The sequence below is a fragment of the Protopterus annectens genome, chromosome 1.part1 (assembly GCF_019279795.1).
Source record: "Protopterus annectens isolate FY-2018-M chromosome 1.part1, PAN1.0, whole genome shotgun sequence".
NCBI lineage: Eukaryota > Metazoa > Chordata > Ceratodontiformes > Protopteridae > Protopterus > Protopterus annectens.
This window is the reverse complement of record NC_056726.1, coordinates 1,135,941,216-1,135,961,770: the sequence shown is the minus strand read 5'-3', so window position 1 is coordinate 1,135,961,770 and position 20,555 is coordinate 1,135,941,216. Positions and strand designations below refer to the sequence as shown.

At 37.7% G+C, this 20,555-nt stretch overlaps 1 protein-coding gene across 1 annotated transcript in view; it reads right to left on the bottom strand.

Moving 5' to 3' along the window:
- The window catches only part of LOC122815721 (deleted in malignant brain tumors 1 protein-like), a 787,040-nt gene that overhangs the window by 240,308 nt on the left and 526,177 nt on the right, over window positions 1–20,555 (bottom strand). Inside the window, exon 6 of the mRNA XM_044088475.1 lies at window positions 16,766–17,083. Coding sequence (XP_043944410.1) covers window positions 16,766–17,083 — 318 coding nt within the window. The remainder of the gene's footprint in view (window positions 1–16,765; window positions 17,084–20,555) is intronic.

Below are 20,555 nucleotides of genomic sequence, written 5' to 3'. Positions count from 1 at the left end.
TGTTGAATTTGGTGCCAAGACTTTACATGCCAAGGACTCTTGCACCAAGAGTGACAACACCAAAAACTGCGCCAAAGACTCAGTGCTGAAGGCCTATCTCTGAAACTCTGTCAACTCCAAAGATCTTGTAGTCATATGAAATGGAAGAACTGAGGTCAGTGCACAGAGTTCTAATTCAACTGGCACCAACTTTAGAAAATTCAGACAAGGCAACAGATCTGTTGTCATCAGTGTTGAAACCTTGACCAGAGCTGGAGTTTAAAATGGGGATAGTGGGCCAACCCAATCCACCCTTGAAACAGAGGGAGACAGGATTACATCCATTTCAATCTGTGCCTTCATAAAGGCCGTCATCCTTCTCCCCTAATTCAGTTATGAGGCACTCCAGAAAGGTCAAATATACATGATAAGTGATGTAGATGGAAGGCAAGAGGGGAAGAACAGGAAAGCTCTTTATCTGACGAACAGCTGCTGAGTATTTTGTTTGTAGAACTTGTCAGAGATTACTATGGTCACTGTGAGGCACGGCCTAGCACCTGAGAAACTACATGTGCAAAAATTGATACAAAAGGTGGTTGTGGAGTGCCAAAATAAGAAGTTGTTGATGTATGAGAAGAACTTGGCTATTCAGCTTTTCTATTCAATTCCTCTTTTTACTCAGTTTTACTTTTTGTCTTTCTATTATCTTGTCACTTTCTTTGTCTCCTTTTTCATTACTTTTCAACAGTTCAGAAAGAGAAGGGTGCAGCAATTCTTTAAAATGAATTTATTTTACTTTACTATCAAAAAGTTGAAAGTTGGTTCAGCGACCATGGAAAGTCAAATGGCAGTTAGTCGATTTCCATGTTGCCAAACGTCAGGAGATTAAGAGTACATATCAGCAAATGCAACTGTGCATTCGCTAATATGTACTAGATGTTATGGGTAGAGTTGCGGTACAGTGTGGATTGGGAAATGTATCCCTTTCCTCACTGTAGTGTGATCTTGGAGTTGGAATTGGCAGGGGATGTGGGGTGTATCCCCCCACACGGGGTGCAGGGGGGGCTAAAACATGAATGCCAGTGTAGGTGTTTAACATACGTTTGCACCTACAATGACATCGCATTTGATATTCAACATACATGTCAAATCTACTGAATTTTTTCAACAGATTCAACATTTTAACCTAATTAGTATGCAGGAAGTAGGAGCTACAGTTCAGTGTGTTGAACGTTTGTTGTTTTGAACTTTGACATATTGATAGTAAACCATTTATTTCTATGCTCCCTTAGGAAACAAGGGAAAATCCCTTACAGGTCTCAATAGCCATAATCAAGTGATCTGCTTCTGGGCACATCATCAAGAAGTTGTGGGCATTATGGCATGAGATCTTGTGGCTACATCAGCCACGCTTCTAGGAGCCCATATCCAAATAGAATGTGGAAAACCCTCAAATAAAGAAATGGAAATAACATTACTAACAATAACAGCAGTATTGATAGCGGTAATAGAATATAACACTACTAACACTTTATTAGCAGTATAAGATCTTAAAAAATATTAGGACAGGGTTCCTGAGATAAAGAATAGTTAAAAAGTCAACATATACTCAAGAAAAGACAAGACCGTTCATCATTCCCAATGCTAAGTGAGAAGGAGCATAGGAAAAAAATATACACTGATTTCTTTTCATATATAAATGGAAATAGTTTACAACTTGGACAAAATTAAAAAGAAATCAAGATAAGATATAAACTAAAAGGGAACTGAAAAGGGTTAGAATAACCACTTATCTGGACTGCTGAAATTAGAATCTGCTCAGTGGCAGATAGGATCTGAAGCAGGATGGGTGCAAAGAAGGATCTTGAGGTTCAAGCACTTGGAAGAGTGACAGAGGTGCAGGATCAGATACGGGTCACATCTAATTTATCTTACCCTTGACAAAGCTGTCCAGTCATTCAACACTACCTTCCAAAGCATCCTAAACTCTCTTTCTCCTCTCCGTTCAGTAAGGATCAAATTTAATATATCACATTGGTTAACAAATCCTACCCGTACCCTTATGAAAAATTGAGACAGAATGTGGAAACTGTGGAAACAAAACAAACTCCCCATTCATTTACAAAACTATAAAGAACTCAGAAACCAGGTAGAAAAAGTATCATTAAAGACAAAAAGGACTTCTGCACCAACCTCCCTTCCACCCAAAGGTTTAACCCCCAAAAATGCCATAAATCACATTCTGCATCCAGGTAACCCTTCCTCCCTCAACCCCTGCCCTAACAACCCACCTGAAGAAACTGCTGACCTATTCAACACCCACTTTATTGAATCTATATCTAAGATATTTGACTTTTCCCCTTCTACAAATAATGCTAATAACATCTCCAATTCTACTTTTCCACCCTATCCCTCAAACTCCTTCCGCTTCAAAACAGTACCTACTAACTATATAAGATCCTTACTCTCAAAACTTAAATCTTGCTCCCCTTCTGCTGACAACCTACCCACCTATTTTCTTCAGATTGCTGCTGAACTCCTGGCTCTCCCTGTATCCATCCTAATTAATCTCTCCATCTTAGAATCATATGTCACCTCTATATGGAAAAAGTTCTACACCTTGCCTATACATAAAGGAGGTAACTCCACTGACATCACAAATTTTAGACCAATTACAATCCTGTTTCCTCTCTCAAAAATATTGGAAAAATCTATTCGCAAATGAATTGTGCAATACCTACTTCAAGAAAACCTACCCAACACAGCTTTCACCCCACACATAGTACCACAACTGCACTGATATCTTTTGTAAACACCATTTCCCTTGCTAGGGATAATAATAAACGGGTCTCCCACCTGTTCTTGGACCTCTCTGAGGCCCTTGATACAGTCTCTTACTCTCTTTTTCTGAATAAACTATCAAACCTTAATTTCTCTCCCTCAGAAATTTCCTGGTTTTCTAGTTATCTCTTTGATCATCTACAATCTGTTAAATGGTTGTAAGACCTATCTCCTCCCATCCCAGTAAAATGAGTGTCCCACAAAGATCTATCCTTGGCCCACTTCTTTTCAATATTTTCACTGATCTCCTACATACCTCCTGTCCCCAGTCATCCCTTATACAATATGCAGATGATTCACCTGTCATCACTATCTCTGATACTCCCTTAGACCTAAACTGTCACCCAATCATATTTCAATTCAGTTGAATCCTGGCTCTGTGATTACACTAATTCTCAGCCCCAAGAAAACAAAATTCTTACTCTTTCTCCCCAAAAACCTTACCCATCTCAAAACATCTTTTTCTATACTGTCCTTCAACAATACATCAATCACAATCAAATCTACCACAAAACACTATTGATGACCAACTCAGATTTGATTTACATCTGTTAAAACTGTATTAAAAAAAAAAACACATCAAAAGTTTGGACACCTTTACCGCAACAAAAAATTCTTTACTAGCAAAGTTAAATTAACTCTGTCACATGCTTACCTCCTTCCTACTCTTTTGTATAGCTGTCACATTTTTACTAATCTAAATTCCTCTCTCTTGGCTAAACTTGAATCAACCTACAATAAAGTGGCTAAGTTCGCTGCTCATCAACCTCACAGGTCTCACCACTGTGTCTCCCTAAGACTCTTAAATTGGCTAGAATTACCCCACCAGCTCCTCATCTCTCAACTACAGAAAATCCACGCAATTTTACAGCAGCACTCTTTCTGTCCTAGCCTCACTCCTGTAATCTCTAAATACTCCCCGGCAAGGTCTCTATGCAGCTCTGACCAAGACCTGCTACAGATATATAAACCCAAGACAAAAACTGACTGCAGCCTCAATAGCCACAACCCTGCCATATCTTGGAATAAACTCCACCTTGAAATTAGATCCCTCATGCACCCAAAAAAATTCAAAACAGCTACCAGAAAATACCCACAAACTCACTGCTCCTACCACTGCACTCATTCTCCCTAAACTATCTGGTGTTTAACTATAACATCTGATTGCTAGAGTATGTTGCATTTAATAATAATGATTGTTTTCATCTTCATAAATAAATATTGTATTTCACTGTTGGAGATTTTCTCACTGGATCTCCACTAAAAATGAGCCACTTAGCTCATTCGGACTAATCCAGTCAACAAATGTAAAATAAAATAAATATTCTCAACAGTTATCCTTGTTGTCTTTGCTGTCCACTTGTTACAAGATCTCTGTCAACTTTTTAGACAAAACCATAGCAAAGGACACTGAAAACAAATGCTTTCATAGCAACTTCAGAAAACCAACCAGAGTTAATATGCTGTAGCACAGTAAAAGCTTACATCCCCAGATCACAAAGAGACCTAATATAAAATCTCAAGGGATGAGAATTGCATGCGTCTCCAAAGAGCTTAGAGATTTCATCACAAATCTAATCACCCTATACCTAGAGCTACAGCAATAGATTACTAATTCCATCTTCGACCCTATCAAAACTTTAAAAGAGGGAGACAACCCCGTTTTGAAGGACCCCACTGGGCAGCTGCTTGGGCTCAACAGAAACCAACATTGGAATTCACAACAGGACAAAAAAAAAGAAGCATGGCACTCACTTTTACAGTCAATTATAAAACAATCAGGAAGATCCTGACTGTCAAATGTGTAATGATTACAGACAATAAAAGACTGGATAAGCTTTTAGGACCTCATCCTTGTTTTGTTTTTAAAAGGGCCAGGACCATTAGGGACTAGGTAGAGTGCAAATTGAGACCAGAAAAGGGCAACAAAGTAGCTTATCCCTGTGGACCCCCTTTGTACAGTTATTGCAAGTGCATGAGTAACAAGGACTACTTCTTTTGTCCAGTATTCAGGATCAAAATCAACAGCATTTGTTCTGGTAACTGCTTTTATGATATACTGTGCACACTGTAATGGGTGACGTTGTCTTCAACTAGTGAAAACTGCGAACAAATTCAAAATCAGGGTAGCATACCACCTGTCTGACATCAGGCTTGAGATCCTCAAAAAACAGGTAGCGAAGCACTGCTGTGATTTCCTAGACCATGGAGGTTTTCACTTCCACATTCTGGACAGGCCCACTATGGGTCCACTTGATGGAAACACAAATGCAATTCTTGAAAAATAAAGTTAAGCTGGCAGATCAGGCTGGACACCTACCACCACCCTGGTCTAAACTCAAGCACTTCCATTAAAAGTGCGGTTACACTCAGGAAACTAAACCGTAAATCATACGGCTAAAACATCTACTCCAGGATGTGGTCGTAAATTGTTAATTAACTCCAATTGCTGCTGTTAACATGAAAATGTCAGTCATTTAATTAAATTTGTAAATCACTGCAGCAACATTAGCGTGGTTTATCTGGTAAATTAGTGATATGAAAAACAAGCCACATTATTATTATTGTTATGATTACTATTATTATTATTTTGTGATTGTTAAAAATTTAAAAGGTGTTTTTTACCTCACGGTGTAGTACTGAGCTAGGCCATAACTGCTACAAGCAAAGTGGTATAAACAACTTAATAAAAGGAACCGTGTCAAAGTAAAATAATAAAACTAGTAAAATAAAATAGGCAGATCCGGTCCAGAGGAACATCAGCTTACTAATCACACCAAACTGACTAAGTGCTTTCACCCACACTAGGGCTTCTTCAGAGTCAGAATACATCATGCCAATAACCACTTAAATACCAATTAAAAACAATCAATGACTTGAGTACCACAATGTGCTTAAAAATTAACCCCTAAGCTTCCAAATAAAGCACCATACATTCAAATGACAATAATAAATACATGTTTGTGAATTAATATACAGAATCAAACTAAGGAAATAAATAAAACTAGTGTATTTAAACACTTAATCATAATACAAATGTGTAATTAGTAAAAATGCTTGGTGTATTACATGAACTGAGATTTATATTTTAATAAACAAGCTATAGAAATGGTTTCATTGATACCTGAGGCATTGGGTGCATTGAGGCGCAATTGCCACAAATATTCTCTAACTTCTAATAATGTTTTTGCACCCCCACCAAAATCTTTCTTGGGTAACTTGTCAGTAATAAACAATAAAACTTTTTTGAATTTGGCACAACCTTTGTTGTGATTAGGGCATTAGTCGACTTGTTATTTTTAATGTCCATATTGTGTTCCAGTATACGAAGCCTCAATTTCCTTAAAGTTATCCCTACATAAAATGTGGCACAGGACAGGCATGTAGCCACATAAACCACCATGCTAGAGTTACAGTTACAGTGTCCAGTACACTTTAATGTTCTCTTGTAACTGTGAATCTGCACATATGGTCCATCGTTAATATATTTGCACACACTACATGTAACGCATTAGCTCATTCATGAAGGCCTGTTGTCATAATACATGGAATTTCTCTCAAACAATTCTTTCAGATTAGAACCTCTGCAGTTAATAAACCTAGGAGCTGGTCCTATTATATCTTTGGTTTCTTGTGTAAAAACACTATCCCATACCGCATACATGATATTCCTTACTTTCACACCCATCTGGTTGAACTCTAAAACCATCCTAGATGAATACTTATGACTGGACTTGTCATTACCTGAGATGTTAACTTCACTATGTGCTCTGTTGTTGTCCTTTAGGATGGGCAAAAAAAATCACAAAATTGTCTCTTCTCAATCTCCTTGCTGCATTTATGAAGTAGTTACATCAGAGAGCCACTATTCATAAACATATCAATCAAATATAACATTTCTGTGTTAAAATAGACTTCCTGACTTATCAATCTGGATATCCGTACCATTTTCTCCTTGACCACATTGTTTTTTTGATGGTCAGGATGGCAACTATCATAATACAAAAAAGAATTGCTGTATGTTTTTTGCGAAAGATATTAGAGTGAATTTGATCATCCTTTCTCTATAACTAAATATCCAAAAAATAAATTTTATCTCTGTTGATATGGTTTGTGAACCTAAGGAACTCAGTTGTTTGGTTCAAATAACCAATACATGCTTCTAAATCACTCTTGGAACCCTTCCAAAAGATAAGAATATCATCCAAATATCATAAATATAACAACATTTTGGGCATATACTCTGATTTGAACACAAAATTATGCTCCCAGTTAGCTCGTACCAAATTAGCATAGATGGGAGCACATCTGGCTCCCATCGCAACTCCAGTTGTCTGTTTGTAATATTGACCATTGAATAGTAGAAAGTTGTTAAGTAATACCATCTCAGGTAGATCTGTTAAAAGACTCCTCTTAACCTGGTGTAACTCACTATAGCTCACCAAACTATTGCTGAACATATCAATCCCGGTCTGATGGCGGATCGCGGAAAATAAATTGATGACATCAACTGTCACAAACCAAAATTCCTCACTTACATCAATATTGGTATTCTTAATACAATCCAGATAATGCCAAGAATCCTTTAAGATGTATGGTAATTTGTCCAATATTTTCTTACATGTGATGTCTAGATAGGCAGCCAGGGGCTCTGTCTTTGAGCCCCTGGCTGCAACAATAGGCCTGAACGGTGGACAATTTTCATTCTTGTTGATTTTAGGAATACCAAATATTGAAGGAATAATGGGATGTTCCACTGAAAGATATTTGAATTCATCATGTGAGATAATCCCATCACACATTAATTCATACAATTGCCAATCAATTTTAGTATAAGCTCTTTGCACTTTAAATTTGGATACCATTTCATCATCATTTAATAAGAGCCGCATTCTACATTCATAATCAATGTTTGTCATAATAACGACCCCTCCACCTTTATCCGACTTCATAACTCTGTATTGATCACTGTGAGACAATTTTTTTAAACAAAACTGTTCTGCTGTAGTTACATTTCTCTTGTATAATGTTTCTCGTTCTAAACTTCTACGTATTTGAGCTCCACAAAGGCACTCAAAAACCGTGACAGCAGGATTGTAAGGTGGCATGAATGTGCTACTTCTTTTTATACTTATGTATGGCACAACCATCAGGCGATTTATAGCAATTAGATTCTTGTTTATTGTGCAGTAATGAAAAGCATAATTATATTTCCACATTTGAGTTGTTCTCCTGTAACTGCGATGAGTTTTTTGTGATGAAAGTAATGATGCTGATGCTACAACCAATGTTAATTTACAAGGTGGCAATAATTGTAAAATTTATAATTACTCAGATCGTATGATTACTGACCATCATGTTAGCCTTTTCAAAAGGGATTTCGTATTTGCCCCAACTTTTAGATATGAGACAGGGAGATTATTGATTAATCTAAGGGTGTATACACTAGACTTATTAATGTAAAGCTGTTTTTTGGCAATAACCCTTCCCCAGACTACGACAATAAATACATAAGTATAAAAAGAAGTAGCACATTCATTCCACCTTACAATCCTGCTGTCACGGTTTTTGAGCGCCTTTGTGGCGTCCAAATATGTAGAAGTTTAGAACGAGAAACATTATACAACAGAAATTTAACTACAGCAGAACAGTTTTGTTTAAAAAAATTGTCTCACAGTGATCAATACAGAGTTATGAAGCCGGATAAAGGTGGAGGGGTAGTTATTATGACAAACATTGATTATGAATGTAGAATGCGGCTCTTATTAAATGACGATGAAATGGTATCCCAGTTTAAAGTGCAAAGAGCTTATACTAAAATTGATTGGCAATTGTACGAATTTATGTGTGATGGGATTATCTCACACGATGAATTCAAATATCTTTCAGTGGAACATCCCATTATTCCCTCAATATTTGGTATTCCTAAAATCCACAAGAATGAAAATTGTCCACCATTCAGGCCTATTGTTGCAGCCAGGGGCTGAAAGACAGAGCCCCTGGCTGCCTATCTAGACATCACATGTAAGTAAATATTGGACAAATTACCATACATCTTAAAGGATTCGTGGCATTGTCTGGATTGTATTAGGAATACCAATATTGATGTAAGTGAGGAATTTTGGTTTGTGGCAGTTGATATCATCAATTTATTTTCTGTGATCCCCTACCAGACCGGGATTGATATGTTCAGCAACAGTTTGGTGAGCTATAGTGAGTTACACCAGGTTAAGAGGAGTCTTTTAACAGATCTACTTGAGATGGTATTACTTAACAACTTTCTACTATTCAATGGTGAATATTACAGACAACCGGGGTTGTGATGGGAGCCAGATGTGCTCCCATCTATGCTAATTTGGTGCTAGCTGATTGGAGGCATAATTTTGTGTTCAAATCAGAGTATATGTCCAAAATGTTGTTATATTTATGATATTTGGATGATATTCTTATCTTTTGGAAGGGTCCCAAGGGTGATGTAGAAGCACTTATTGGTTATTTGAACCAATCAACTGAGTTCCTTAGGTTCACAAACCACATCAACAGAGATAAAAGTTACTTTTTGGATATTCAGTTATACAGAGAGGATAATCAAATTCACTCTAATATCTTTCACAAAAAATACAGCAATTATTTTTTGCATTATGATAGTTACCATCCTGCCCACCAAAAAAACAATGTGGTCAAGGGGCAAAAGGTACGGATATCCAGACTGATAAGTCAGGAAGTCTATTTTAAGACAGAAATGTTATATTTGATTGGTATGTTTAGGAACAGAGGATATCCAATGGAACTACTTCATAAATACAGCAAGGAGATTGAGAGGAGAAGATTTTGTGATTTTTTTTTGCCCATCCTAAAGGACAACAACAGAGCACATAGTGAAGTTAACATCTCAGGTAATGACAAGTCCAGTCATAAGTATTTATCTGGGATGGTTTTAGAGTTCAACTCGACAGGGGTGATAGCAAGGAATATCATGTATGCTGTATGGGATAGTGTTTTTACACAAGAAACCAAAGATACAATATGACCAACTCCTAGGTTTATTAACAGCAGAGGTTCTAAGCTGAAAGAATTGTTTGAGAGAAATTCCATGTATTATGACAACATGCCTTCATGAATGAGCAAATGCGGCACATGTAGTGTGTGCAAATATATTAACGATGGACCATATGTGCAAATTCACAGTTACAAGAGAACATTAAAGTGTCCTGGACTCTGTAACTGCAACTTTAGCATGGTGGTATATGTGGCTACATGCCTGTCCTGTGCCGCATTTTATGTAGGGATGGCTTCAAGGAAATTGAGGCTTTGTATACTGGAACACAATAGGGACATTAAAAATAACAAATCAACTTCAAAAAAATTTTATTTTTTTAATATTGACAAGTTATCCATGAAAGATTTTGGTGGGGATTCAAAAACATTATTAGAAGTTAAAGAATGTTTGTGGTTGTGCCTCAATGCACCCAATGCACCAGGTATCAATGAAACCATTTCTATAGCTTGTGTATTAAAATATAAATCCCAGTTCATATAATACACTAAGCATTTTTACTAATTACACATTGGTATGTTGCTTTATTTGGGTTTTCAGTGAATGAGCTTGGAAGCTTAGGGGTTAATTTTTAAGTACATTGTGGTACTCAAGTGATTGTTTTTAATTGGTATTTAAGTGGTTATTGGCATGCTGTAGTCTGACTCTGAAGAAGCTTTAGTGTGGGTGAAAGCACTTAGTCAGTTTGGTTTGATTATTAAAGCTGATGTTCCTCTGGACTGGGTCTACCTATTTTATAAACTACTTAATGTATGCTTCTTGCATTGTATTTTTCAAAATGGATTACTAAGTTTTAATTGGATACATAGCTTGATAGTTGTATACACAAGTAAAACAAACTTCACAAAACTGTAAGAAATTACATTAATAAGTGACAATAGAGTCCGTACCCACAAGTAAAGGGAACCCAACTAAAGAGTCACAGTGACGGAGTAGAATGAAATAAAAAGACCACTGTTTCCCCCTTGTTAATATGTTTACCCATGTGTCCAGTCAAAATAAATATTTAAATCACATAAAAAACTCAACATGTTAAGGACCTTCAGTCACAGCATGAAGTTATGGGAAAGAGTAGTGGAAGATAGGTTAAGAAGAGAGGTGATGATTAGTGATCAGCAGTATGGTTTCATGCCAGGAAAGAGCACTACAGATGCGATGTTTGCTCTGAGAGTGTTGAATGGAGAAGTACAGAGAAGGTCAGAAGGAGTTGCATTGTGTCTTTTTGGATTTAGAGAAAGCATATGACAGGATGCCTCGAGAGGAGTTGTGGTATTGTATGAGGAAGTTGGGAGTGTCAGAGAATATTGTAAGAGTGGTACAGGATATGTATGAGGGAAGTGTGACAGCGGTGAGGTCTGCGGTGGGGATGTCAGATGCATTTAAGGTGGAGGTGGGATTATATCAAGGATCAGCTCTGAGCCCATTCTTATTTGCAGTGGTGATGGACAGGTTGGCAGACAAGATCAGACAGGAGTCCCCGTGGACTATGATGTTTGCAGATGACATTGTGATCTGTAGTGAGAGTAGGGAACATATGGACAAGACCCTAGAGAGGTGGATATATGCTCTAGAGAGAAGAGGAATGAAGGTCAGCAGGACTAAGACAGAATACATGTGTGTAAATGAGAGAGAGTATAGAGGAATGGTGAGGATGCAGGGAGTAGAGGTGGTGAAGGTGGATGAGTTTAAATACTTTGGATCAACGGTTCAGAGTAATGGTGAGTGTGGAAGAGAGGTGAAGAAGAGAGTACTGGCAGGATAGAGTGGGTGGAGAAGAGTGTCAGGAGTGATTTGTGACAGACAAGTACCAATAAGAGTGAAAGGGAAGGTCTGCAAGAGGGTAGTGAGACCAGCTATGTTATATGGGTTGGAGACAGTGGCATTGACAAAAAGGCAGAAGTCAGAGCTTGACATGGCAGAGTTGAAGATGTTAAGATTTGCACTGGGTGTGACGAGGATGGACAGGATTAGTAATAATAATATTAGAGGGTCAGCCCAGGTTGGAAGATTTGAAGACAAAGCCAAAGAGGCAAGATTATGTTGGTTTGGACATGTGCTGAGGAGGGATGCAGAGTATATTGGGAAAAAGATGCTAAGGATGAAGCTGCCAGGTAACAGGAAAAGGGGAAGGCCTAAGATAAGGTTTATGGATGTGGTGAGAGAGGGCATGCAGGTGGTTGGTGTGACAGAGCAAGATACAGAGGACAGGAAGAAATGGAAAGAGTTGATCTGCTGTGGCGACCCCTAATGGGAGCAGCCAAAAGAAGAAGAAGACTAGCAGAAAGACTGACTTTATCAGCCATTCATTCTATCATAATTCTATTTGTCTGTTGGATCTCCCAAACAGCTTGCACTAATGGTTTAATACCTCTGGTGAAGAGCAGTGGCAAAATAGGGCACCCCTGTCTCATTCTCTGAGATATCTTTACAGACCCTGAGATATAGACTCCCCATCATTAATGCATCTTGAAAGGTCTGCTCAATTTAAAAGAAAACCAGAACTTTAGAACGGAATTCCTCCAATTTATCAAAGACATATCTTGGATGAAGTCAAAGAAATAAGGCAAGGGAATTATGTGGAGAAAAAAAAAAAATATATATATATATATATATATTCCATTCATATATCCAGAACTCCTTTTTCCCATTTTGTACATGGGGTCTGGGTGTCACTTCAACAGTGGTGGTCATCTTGTATAATTCCTATTCCATGTCCTGTTTAGGATTTTCTAGATTTAGCACCAATGAGAATTGCTGATTCTTATTATTACTGAGGTACAGCCCTTCTTTTTACTTAAATGTATTTTTAAATATCCATAAGGTCTTGACTCATTAGACCATCCATGTTACAGTATACTGCAGTATTAGGTCATCTGGCACTGGGGACTTACCATGTTTGAGGTATTTACATTTCAGTATTAGCTATTCTTTTTCTCTGAAGGGTATTATAATTTGTTCCACTAGTAAGATGTAGACTATTTAAAAATCCATGGGTTTAAGCCATCCTATCGTCACTCAGACTCTTGTATAGTACCTGTAGTTATGCCTGGATTCCATTGAAAATGTAATTCCTGCTATATTTGTCAATTCTGAGTTTTCCATCACTGTAGTCACAGTGGTACTGTGGTCTGTATGAACTCCTATTCTTCATAATATGATTTAAGCCACATGAGGATCTACAACTTTATAACTGGAGTGGAGCTTTTCCAAGTGGGTTTCAGATTTTTTGAGCAAGAAAGCCAAAATACTCTGCATAAAATACCCTACCCTCCTTGTTTATCCACCTTTTCTTTACGTATTCATATTCAGATAGTCTAATCTGCCTTCCATTCCTCTCAGCTTCAATTCCCACTTTTGACTTTCGTTAAGAGATTTAAGGCCCTTATGTGATTTGTCCATTACTATATTCCACAGGGTACAAAAGGAAGTATATTAGGTAAACTCCCTAATCTCCCTCCAAAGGTCCAAAATTACCTTTTCCAGATTCAGATATTTAAGGTTACTTCACAACATCACCATAGTTGTGACAGCACCCATTCTTAATGCACATAGGTTTATAGGATATTACTATGCTAATGGCTTAAGAACCCTTACAAGCCTGGGCAATATGAACTGATTTTACCCAGTCTATGGCCCCTAGGGGCAAGAGAATGGCATAGGTGTGTGCCTATACCTTCAGCGTGTTATGGATTGCCCTGTCCATAAGAGACTTAGGCACTACCCCAGGTGTAAAATTGTGATTCCCCTTCCATTGTTCTAAATTGCATTTGAAGAGGGACAGGGATGGGCTCTGGTTAACATCAGTAGGAAGCCTGTTCTCAAGAATGGGCAATCTCTGAGACACATATCTGTCTGTCTACCATCTTTTGTTTGAGTTGCTGACTAAGTTCATATCCCTAGATCGGGTGACACTCATGCTGTTTGACATGCTGATATGTAGCAGCTCCATCAGGGCTGGATCTGTGAGTGCCTTGTAGGTCAGGCATAGGTCACCCCTTAATAGTCGGTAGGAGACATGCTTAACAAATATTGGAGACTGATCGGTAAAAAATGATAGTGAAACATTGCAGCTCTCCACTTTCTTCATTAAAGTCGCCAACCACAGTTCCTGGTTAGTCCTAGAAAATAACTGTTCCATATGGAAATTCTGAGTATAAAGTAGTGGTATCAGTTCCTTGAAATTGAGCCCTTCATCTGCCAATGCATGCTGCCATAACTCCACAGATACATTTTTGATAATGCTGATAACCTGTGCATTTTGCTATTTTGAGATGAATTTACAAAGGAAATGTTGGGGGCCCTAAAATAATACATTTAATTTTAATTAAATTATACAACATTTGGTGCTAGATATCAGGGGCTTAAAATGATACAACATAGTTTTATTAAGGGAGACAAAAAGCTAAAACATTTTTGTTAAACATGAACATGTGCAAAAAATAACTAATTATCACTAAAATTTCCCCATTCTTTAACAATGTTAATTTTACAGAGACTAGAGTCTCCACTTTTTATTAAACAATGGAGCTTGGGGAACTTGAGTAAACTGGGATACACTCAAGTTAGGTAAGTGAATTATTTCTGCAATGCATAGAAACTTTCTCCTTTCTGATATCCAGTCTTAGATTGACATAATAGTTCAAACTGAAGGCTACAGAAGTTCTACAACTGCTATACTAGAAACTTTGAATCAGTAAAGTAAGGGAAGGTACTGTATTCTCTTGGAAGAAAAAGGAACTCAATAACATGATAGGTGGAGTTCATTATGAGGGTAAATGGAAATAGCAAAAAAAAAAAAAAAAACGGTTGCAAAAGTTAAATAACAGCATGATATTGAAAATGAAAGTAACAAAGTCAAGATGGAATTAATAAGGTATAAGTCCAAGTTTAGGAACTATGTGTTTCACATGAAGATGATCCTATATGGCAGCATACTTAAGAAACAAGGTTTTCACAAAAACAAGAGTTTGGGCGTGATCACTACATGAGGTAGTCTAGTAACCTCCTATGTACATGAAACGGTTCATTAACAGTTCCTTAATCTCCTAAGCCAACTTAACCAGACACCACTACTAGGCTGAACCTGAAAAAGGTCCATGGAGATCAGCGATCTACCCTAGAATTCAAATAAAATAAAGAAAAATAAAAAAAAATTAGTGTTTGATGACAAGCAAAAATAAAACGTTTTTGTACTTTGCATTATCTAATGGAAAAGGGATTTTTTTCTATTAGTTTTCATATATAGGTAGCAAAAGAAAAGTTGGGTCTCCATTAAATCAGCAAACGCTTAAAAAAGCGAATGCTGATTTATCGACCCCATGTAAGCAAAAGCTTACAATCCCAAACACTTAGAACAGTGATTTTTTTCCCAAGGAAAAAAACGCTGTTCCAAAAAAGAAAAAAAAAACTTTAAAACATTACATAATGTGGTGGGCTTCACCCCCCCCCCACTTAAATGTACCAACTCCGAGATCGCACTACAGTGACGAAAATGGCAAAATAATGAAGGCGGCCAAGTGATTTCTTTCCCAGGGAAAGAATTTGCTTATGAGCCATTTCGGTATTTTGCCATTTCGCACTTTCAACTTTGATCAAGATGCATTCGAAAGAATGTGTCTTTGATCATATAATAGGGAAATGAAAAGATAACCTTCAGAATTAAATAAATACTTAAATGAAAGCAGATGCATAAACTAAGTAAAACTATCTTAACAAATGCAACAAAGAACAAAGAATTTATGATCTAACCCAAGGCAGGATAAACACATAAAATTTCAGTCCAGTAGAAGTGTAAAAAACATTTTATTGTGAGCGCTTTTTCAGTTGAACTGCTTTTTCAGACAATAATCAAGCATTTCAACTAAGACAGTTTTAAAGGGATGCAAGTCCTTCAAACACCTCCAAAGTAGCATCATTAATGTGGGGTATATGTGCCAGGTTTTCTGCATTATTACTAATGTTATCAGAAACTCTGAATTATACTTTCAACATCAAATTACATGTAAAAGCTTTCAAATCTATTAAACAGTCAGGAATGCCAGCCTTTTGCACTGGAATAAAGTTCATACCTTTGTTTAGAAGCAATGTTTCACTACTCGTTAAATTCGTATGTGAACTATTCCATATTAAGGTGTTGAATTCGTATGTGAACTATTCCATATTAAGGTGGTGTTGTCTTTTGCCACATCTTTTTTAGGGATTTGTAGCTAGCATTTTCTGGAGTTAGTTTCCTTTTCATCCTCCCCCTACTGTTCGAACACTGGCCCATCGCTTTGTTTATGGGTAATTGTATGTTTGATTTTTGTGAGAGATAATGATGTTATAGCAATATATGCTCTATTATACACATTATAGAGCATAGCAGTGTTTTTTATGTATACATGTGTTGTACATATCATAAATGTGTAAGTTTACCTAGCTGTAAGTATTCCTTTTAGATTGGGAGGTTATTATTAGTTACTAGGTAATTACTGCATTGTTTCTATTGCTGACATACTTTTAAAAGTGTCTTAGTTGAAATGCTTGATTATTGCCTGATGAAGTAGCTAGTTTCACTGTGAAAGTGCTCACAATAAAATGTTTTGTACACTTCTACTGGACTGAAATTTGATGTGTTTGTCCTGCCTTGGGTTGTTCTTTGTTGGTTTGTTTTTTGATTGTAGTGTGCATTGCAACACTACTTGATGAACCGTTGGCTTGCCTTGCGAAGAATACTACTTGGATTTATAATCTTAAGAAATGCACTTGAATATTGACAATATGATCTTACTTTTAGAAAAAAAAATCTTTTTCACTTTAAAAAAATACATAATTTTCCTTGGACAGAGTTTAGAATCTAATTTACATACAGTTCCCTTACAGTTCTTTTGAACAGGGCTATGAACTTACCTGCAGAACAAACAACTCCAGCCACAGCTGATGAAATGGTATTGTTTGATGATGAGGTATTAATATAGCAGTAAAACAGGGAAGTCTCAGTTCCTTTACACTGAACATTTCCAAACCAGGTCGAATTAGGTGGTGCACCAAACCTGGAGTCAGTCAGAGCTGCTAATGCAAACCCACATCCTTGTGATCGGCATACAACTGTAGCATCATAGAGATCCCATCCGTCAAATGAAACAGATGTCCATGTATTGTTATAGTAAGCCTCAACTCTCCCAGAGCAGCTGTGTGTTCCATTCACAATCCGGAAATTAAAGTAACCTTTCAGAAAAAAAAAAAAAAAAAAGAAAAAGTGTTTCTTAGGTTATATGCAAATATTAATACAGAAGACCATGTGAATAGCATGTGCCTCAGGATATACAGTGTTTTAATCCGAAATAGTAACTGGAAGGCTATTTCGATGTAGGCATCCTACAATCATTGAAATTTATTTAAGCAAATAATTATTTATGGGTATCAATAGCATTTATGGCTCCATACTAATAGATATTTCTAGAATGATTATAAGAAAATATGACAAAAAATTATGAGATGATAAAAGTAAACTTTTTTTGGGTCTGCTGTTTTCACCTCCAGAATGTATAACATATAATAACAGATCAAAATTATACTACAAGTTAATGATTATCACATAACATATAATCCAAATTTTGCAATTTTCACTAAAAGGATGTTTTTATTTTGTTAGACATTCGTTTTGATTGACCATATCTAAAATTATGCATCTTTTATTACCTGATCTGCTATATCAATTGCTATAAAATGAAACCCATATAAATAAACATTACCAATTTACCTGTATTAGAGGGGACCCTTACAGCCGCTCATGCAGCAGCTGCTCAAAATCCAAGAACTCACAGCCAGTGATTCCAGCAGCTGTTTCCAAGTCTGCCAAGTAGCTGTTCAAACTTGAACATTAGTTTAGGGATGCGGATGTCAAAGGCAATGAAGATCTCCTTGTGGAACTAGGCTGGACAAGGAGAAGGTCACAGATAGCTGCCTGTCAGGTGATAGGATCCATCAAATTGTGCATGCACTCAAATCACGCAATAACAATTACCGTTATGACTCTGTTATAGTAAACGTTGAGGTGCGACTTGAGACATACCACTCTTGATTATATAAAGAGACACATGACTGAACTCTCTGATTATGTGTCCTAGGCAGGTATGTCCCTAGACCTAAGCAGGTATTTTGCCTACAACCAGGATGATACCACAATACAAACAAAAATGATTGACTACAATAATTGGCTTAGCTTCTGGTGTCAATCCAGGGGGATCCAATATCTGTCAGCCTGGGAAGACATGGTCGACAGACATCGTAGCTTTGCCAGGGTTGGTCTTCATTGGTCTCCTCAAGGCTTTCTGATACTGTCACAGATGCTTGCCTCCCCCATAGTGCCTTTTTTAGGTAATGTGAAAACAACATTTCCTATGTAAAGAAACCCACTTGAGATAAACTCAAGGCTATGCTGCTTAATGCTAGGAGTCTAAACAGGAAACTACACTCCTTTGAAGCACTCCTCACCTTGGAATATGTTGACATCTGTGCAGTCACTGAGATTTGGTTCAAGACTGCAGTGAGCACCCCAGCCACATAAGGCCGCAATGGTTTCCACATGTTCAGACCCCAAAATGAGAGTGGAAGTGGAGGTGTATCCATCTTCGTTAAATCCAAATACAACTCGAGACTAGTTAAAGAGTATGACACTTTGGAGCTACTCCAGGTCTAAATAATTATATGTAAAACACTCTACTACATCATCACAAGTTACAGCTCCCCTACCATGAACCACACCACCTACCTGGACTTCTAGAGTCACTCCCTATACAGCCAAACACTTTGGACATGGCAGATTTCAACTATCCCTCCATTGATTGGGCAACATATATGACCTCTAATGTACTTGCCCTGAGATTCCTGGACTTTGTTAATTCAAATGCTCTTGAACACTTAGTCTATGCCCCTACAAGGTGCTTGAAAGTCCTAAACTTGGTACTCCCCAACATGGGGGGGGGGGGACTGCACTACTTCCTGTGTGTTGCCCTCCCTGGTAAGGTCAGACCATAAATCTGTCTCACTTGAAGTAAAGATCAGACACGACAGCCCTACAGGAGTAAAAAAATTGAAAAATTTCTCCAAAGCAAACTATAGACTACTAAGCAATGGTATAAAAAGTTTAAAACCCTCTGCCAACACAGCCAACAATGACTCCTATACAGTTGAGTACACACATGCCTTGTATAGCCATTTAAACAACTGTATATACTCAGCTGTATCTGCCAGGATCAAACCCAGGTCCTCCTGAAAAAACAAGCCACCCTGGTAGACTGCAAGTATAAATAGATTATATAAAAAAAGGAAGAAACTGTTATCTAAGAACAAGAGGCAGCTTACTCAGCAGAGGAATAATACCCTCCACAGCCTGAACAAGCATATCAATTATCTTGAAAAGTCTTGTAAAGCGAGTTATGAGGCTAAATTATCATCCCTAGCTAAAGACAATTATAAGGCATTCTTTAATTACATCTAAAACCTTAAAGGGAATGCCCAGCTATGTGCCGACCTTATAGTGGATGGTACCTTTGACACTGAATCTGAAGAAATTGCCAACCTGCTCACAGACAAATTTCGTGAAAATTCCACCCCCCCATCCCTACTGGACACACCCCAAAGCATCCCTGACACCAGTCCTCCATCTAGCATCGCCAAAGAGCAGATCATATACGTCCTCTCCAAGGACAAAAACACGGCCTCCATGGGACCAGATAACATCCCAGGTTGCTTAAAAAACAATTTAAAACAAGACCTAGTGTAACCACTTGGATCTTTCTTCGATCATAGCTTGAGCACTGGCTTTGTTCCAGCAGAGTGGAGAACAGCAATAGTAACCCCCTTGCACAAAGGAGATCAATCAACCATCCCTGGGAACTATAGTCTCATAATTCTAACCAACCTTACCTGCAAGGGTATGGAAAGAATCATCAAAACTCTTCACCCAACCCAGTTTGGCTTTGTTAAGGGTAGATCCTGTTTATTAAACCCGGAAGACTTCTTTGAAAATGTCACCAAAGCCCTGGATGAGGGCAAGGCAGTACATACCACCTATCTTGATTTAGCCAAGAATTTCAACACAATTCCCCATTCAGGTATTATTGAGAAACTTCCCCCATCTGCAGACTAACCCATATATCACCAGATGGGTAGCCAACTGGCACACCGACAGAACCCTTACTGTTAAAGTTGGGGATTCCATCAGTTGACCATTTACCAGTGATGTACTGCAGGGATCTGTGCTGAGCCCTCTACTGTTTGGAATCTATTATTCAGATGTCCAGGTGAAAGTAGAAGGCCTGTGGCTTACCAAGTTCGCAGATGTCTGCAAATTATGTGCAGTTGTTGAGTCCCCAAACAATGTTAACAAATTACAAAAGGCGATAACACAGATAAATGAATTATGCCATGGACTAAAGTTAAAAGGAAAAAAGTACATCATTATCCCTTTTGGCAAAGAATTATCCCTTGCAAATTATAATATAGACAGCACCCCCTTAAGTTCAAACACAGTGGTGACAGACTGGGGAACACAGGTTGATAGCAATCTAAACTTCAATCACTGTGTGTCCACAGTGGTAAGTAAAGCCTTTTACATTGCACATCTCATAAGTAAGGGCATTGCGTCCAAAACTAAGGACATTATAACTCCTCTCTACTTGACCTTTACTAGACC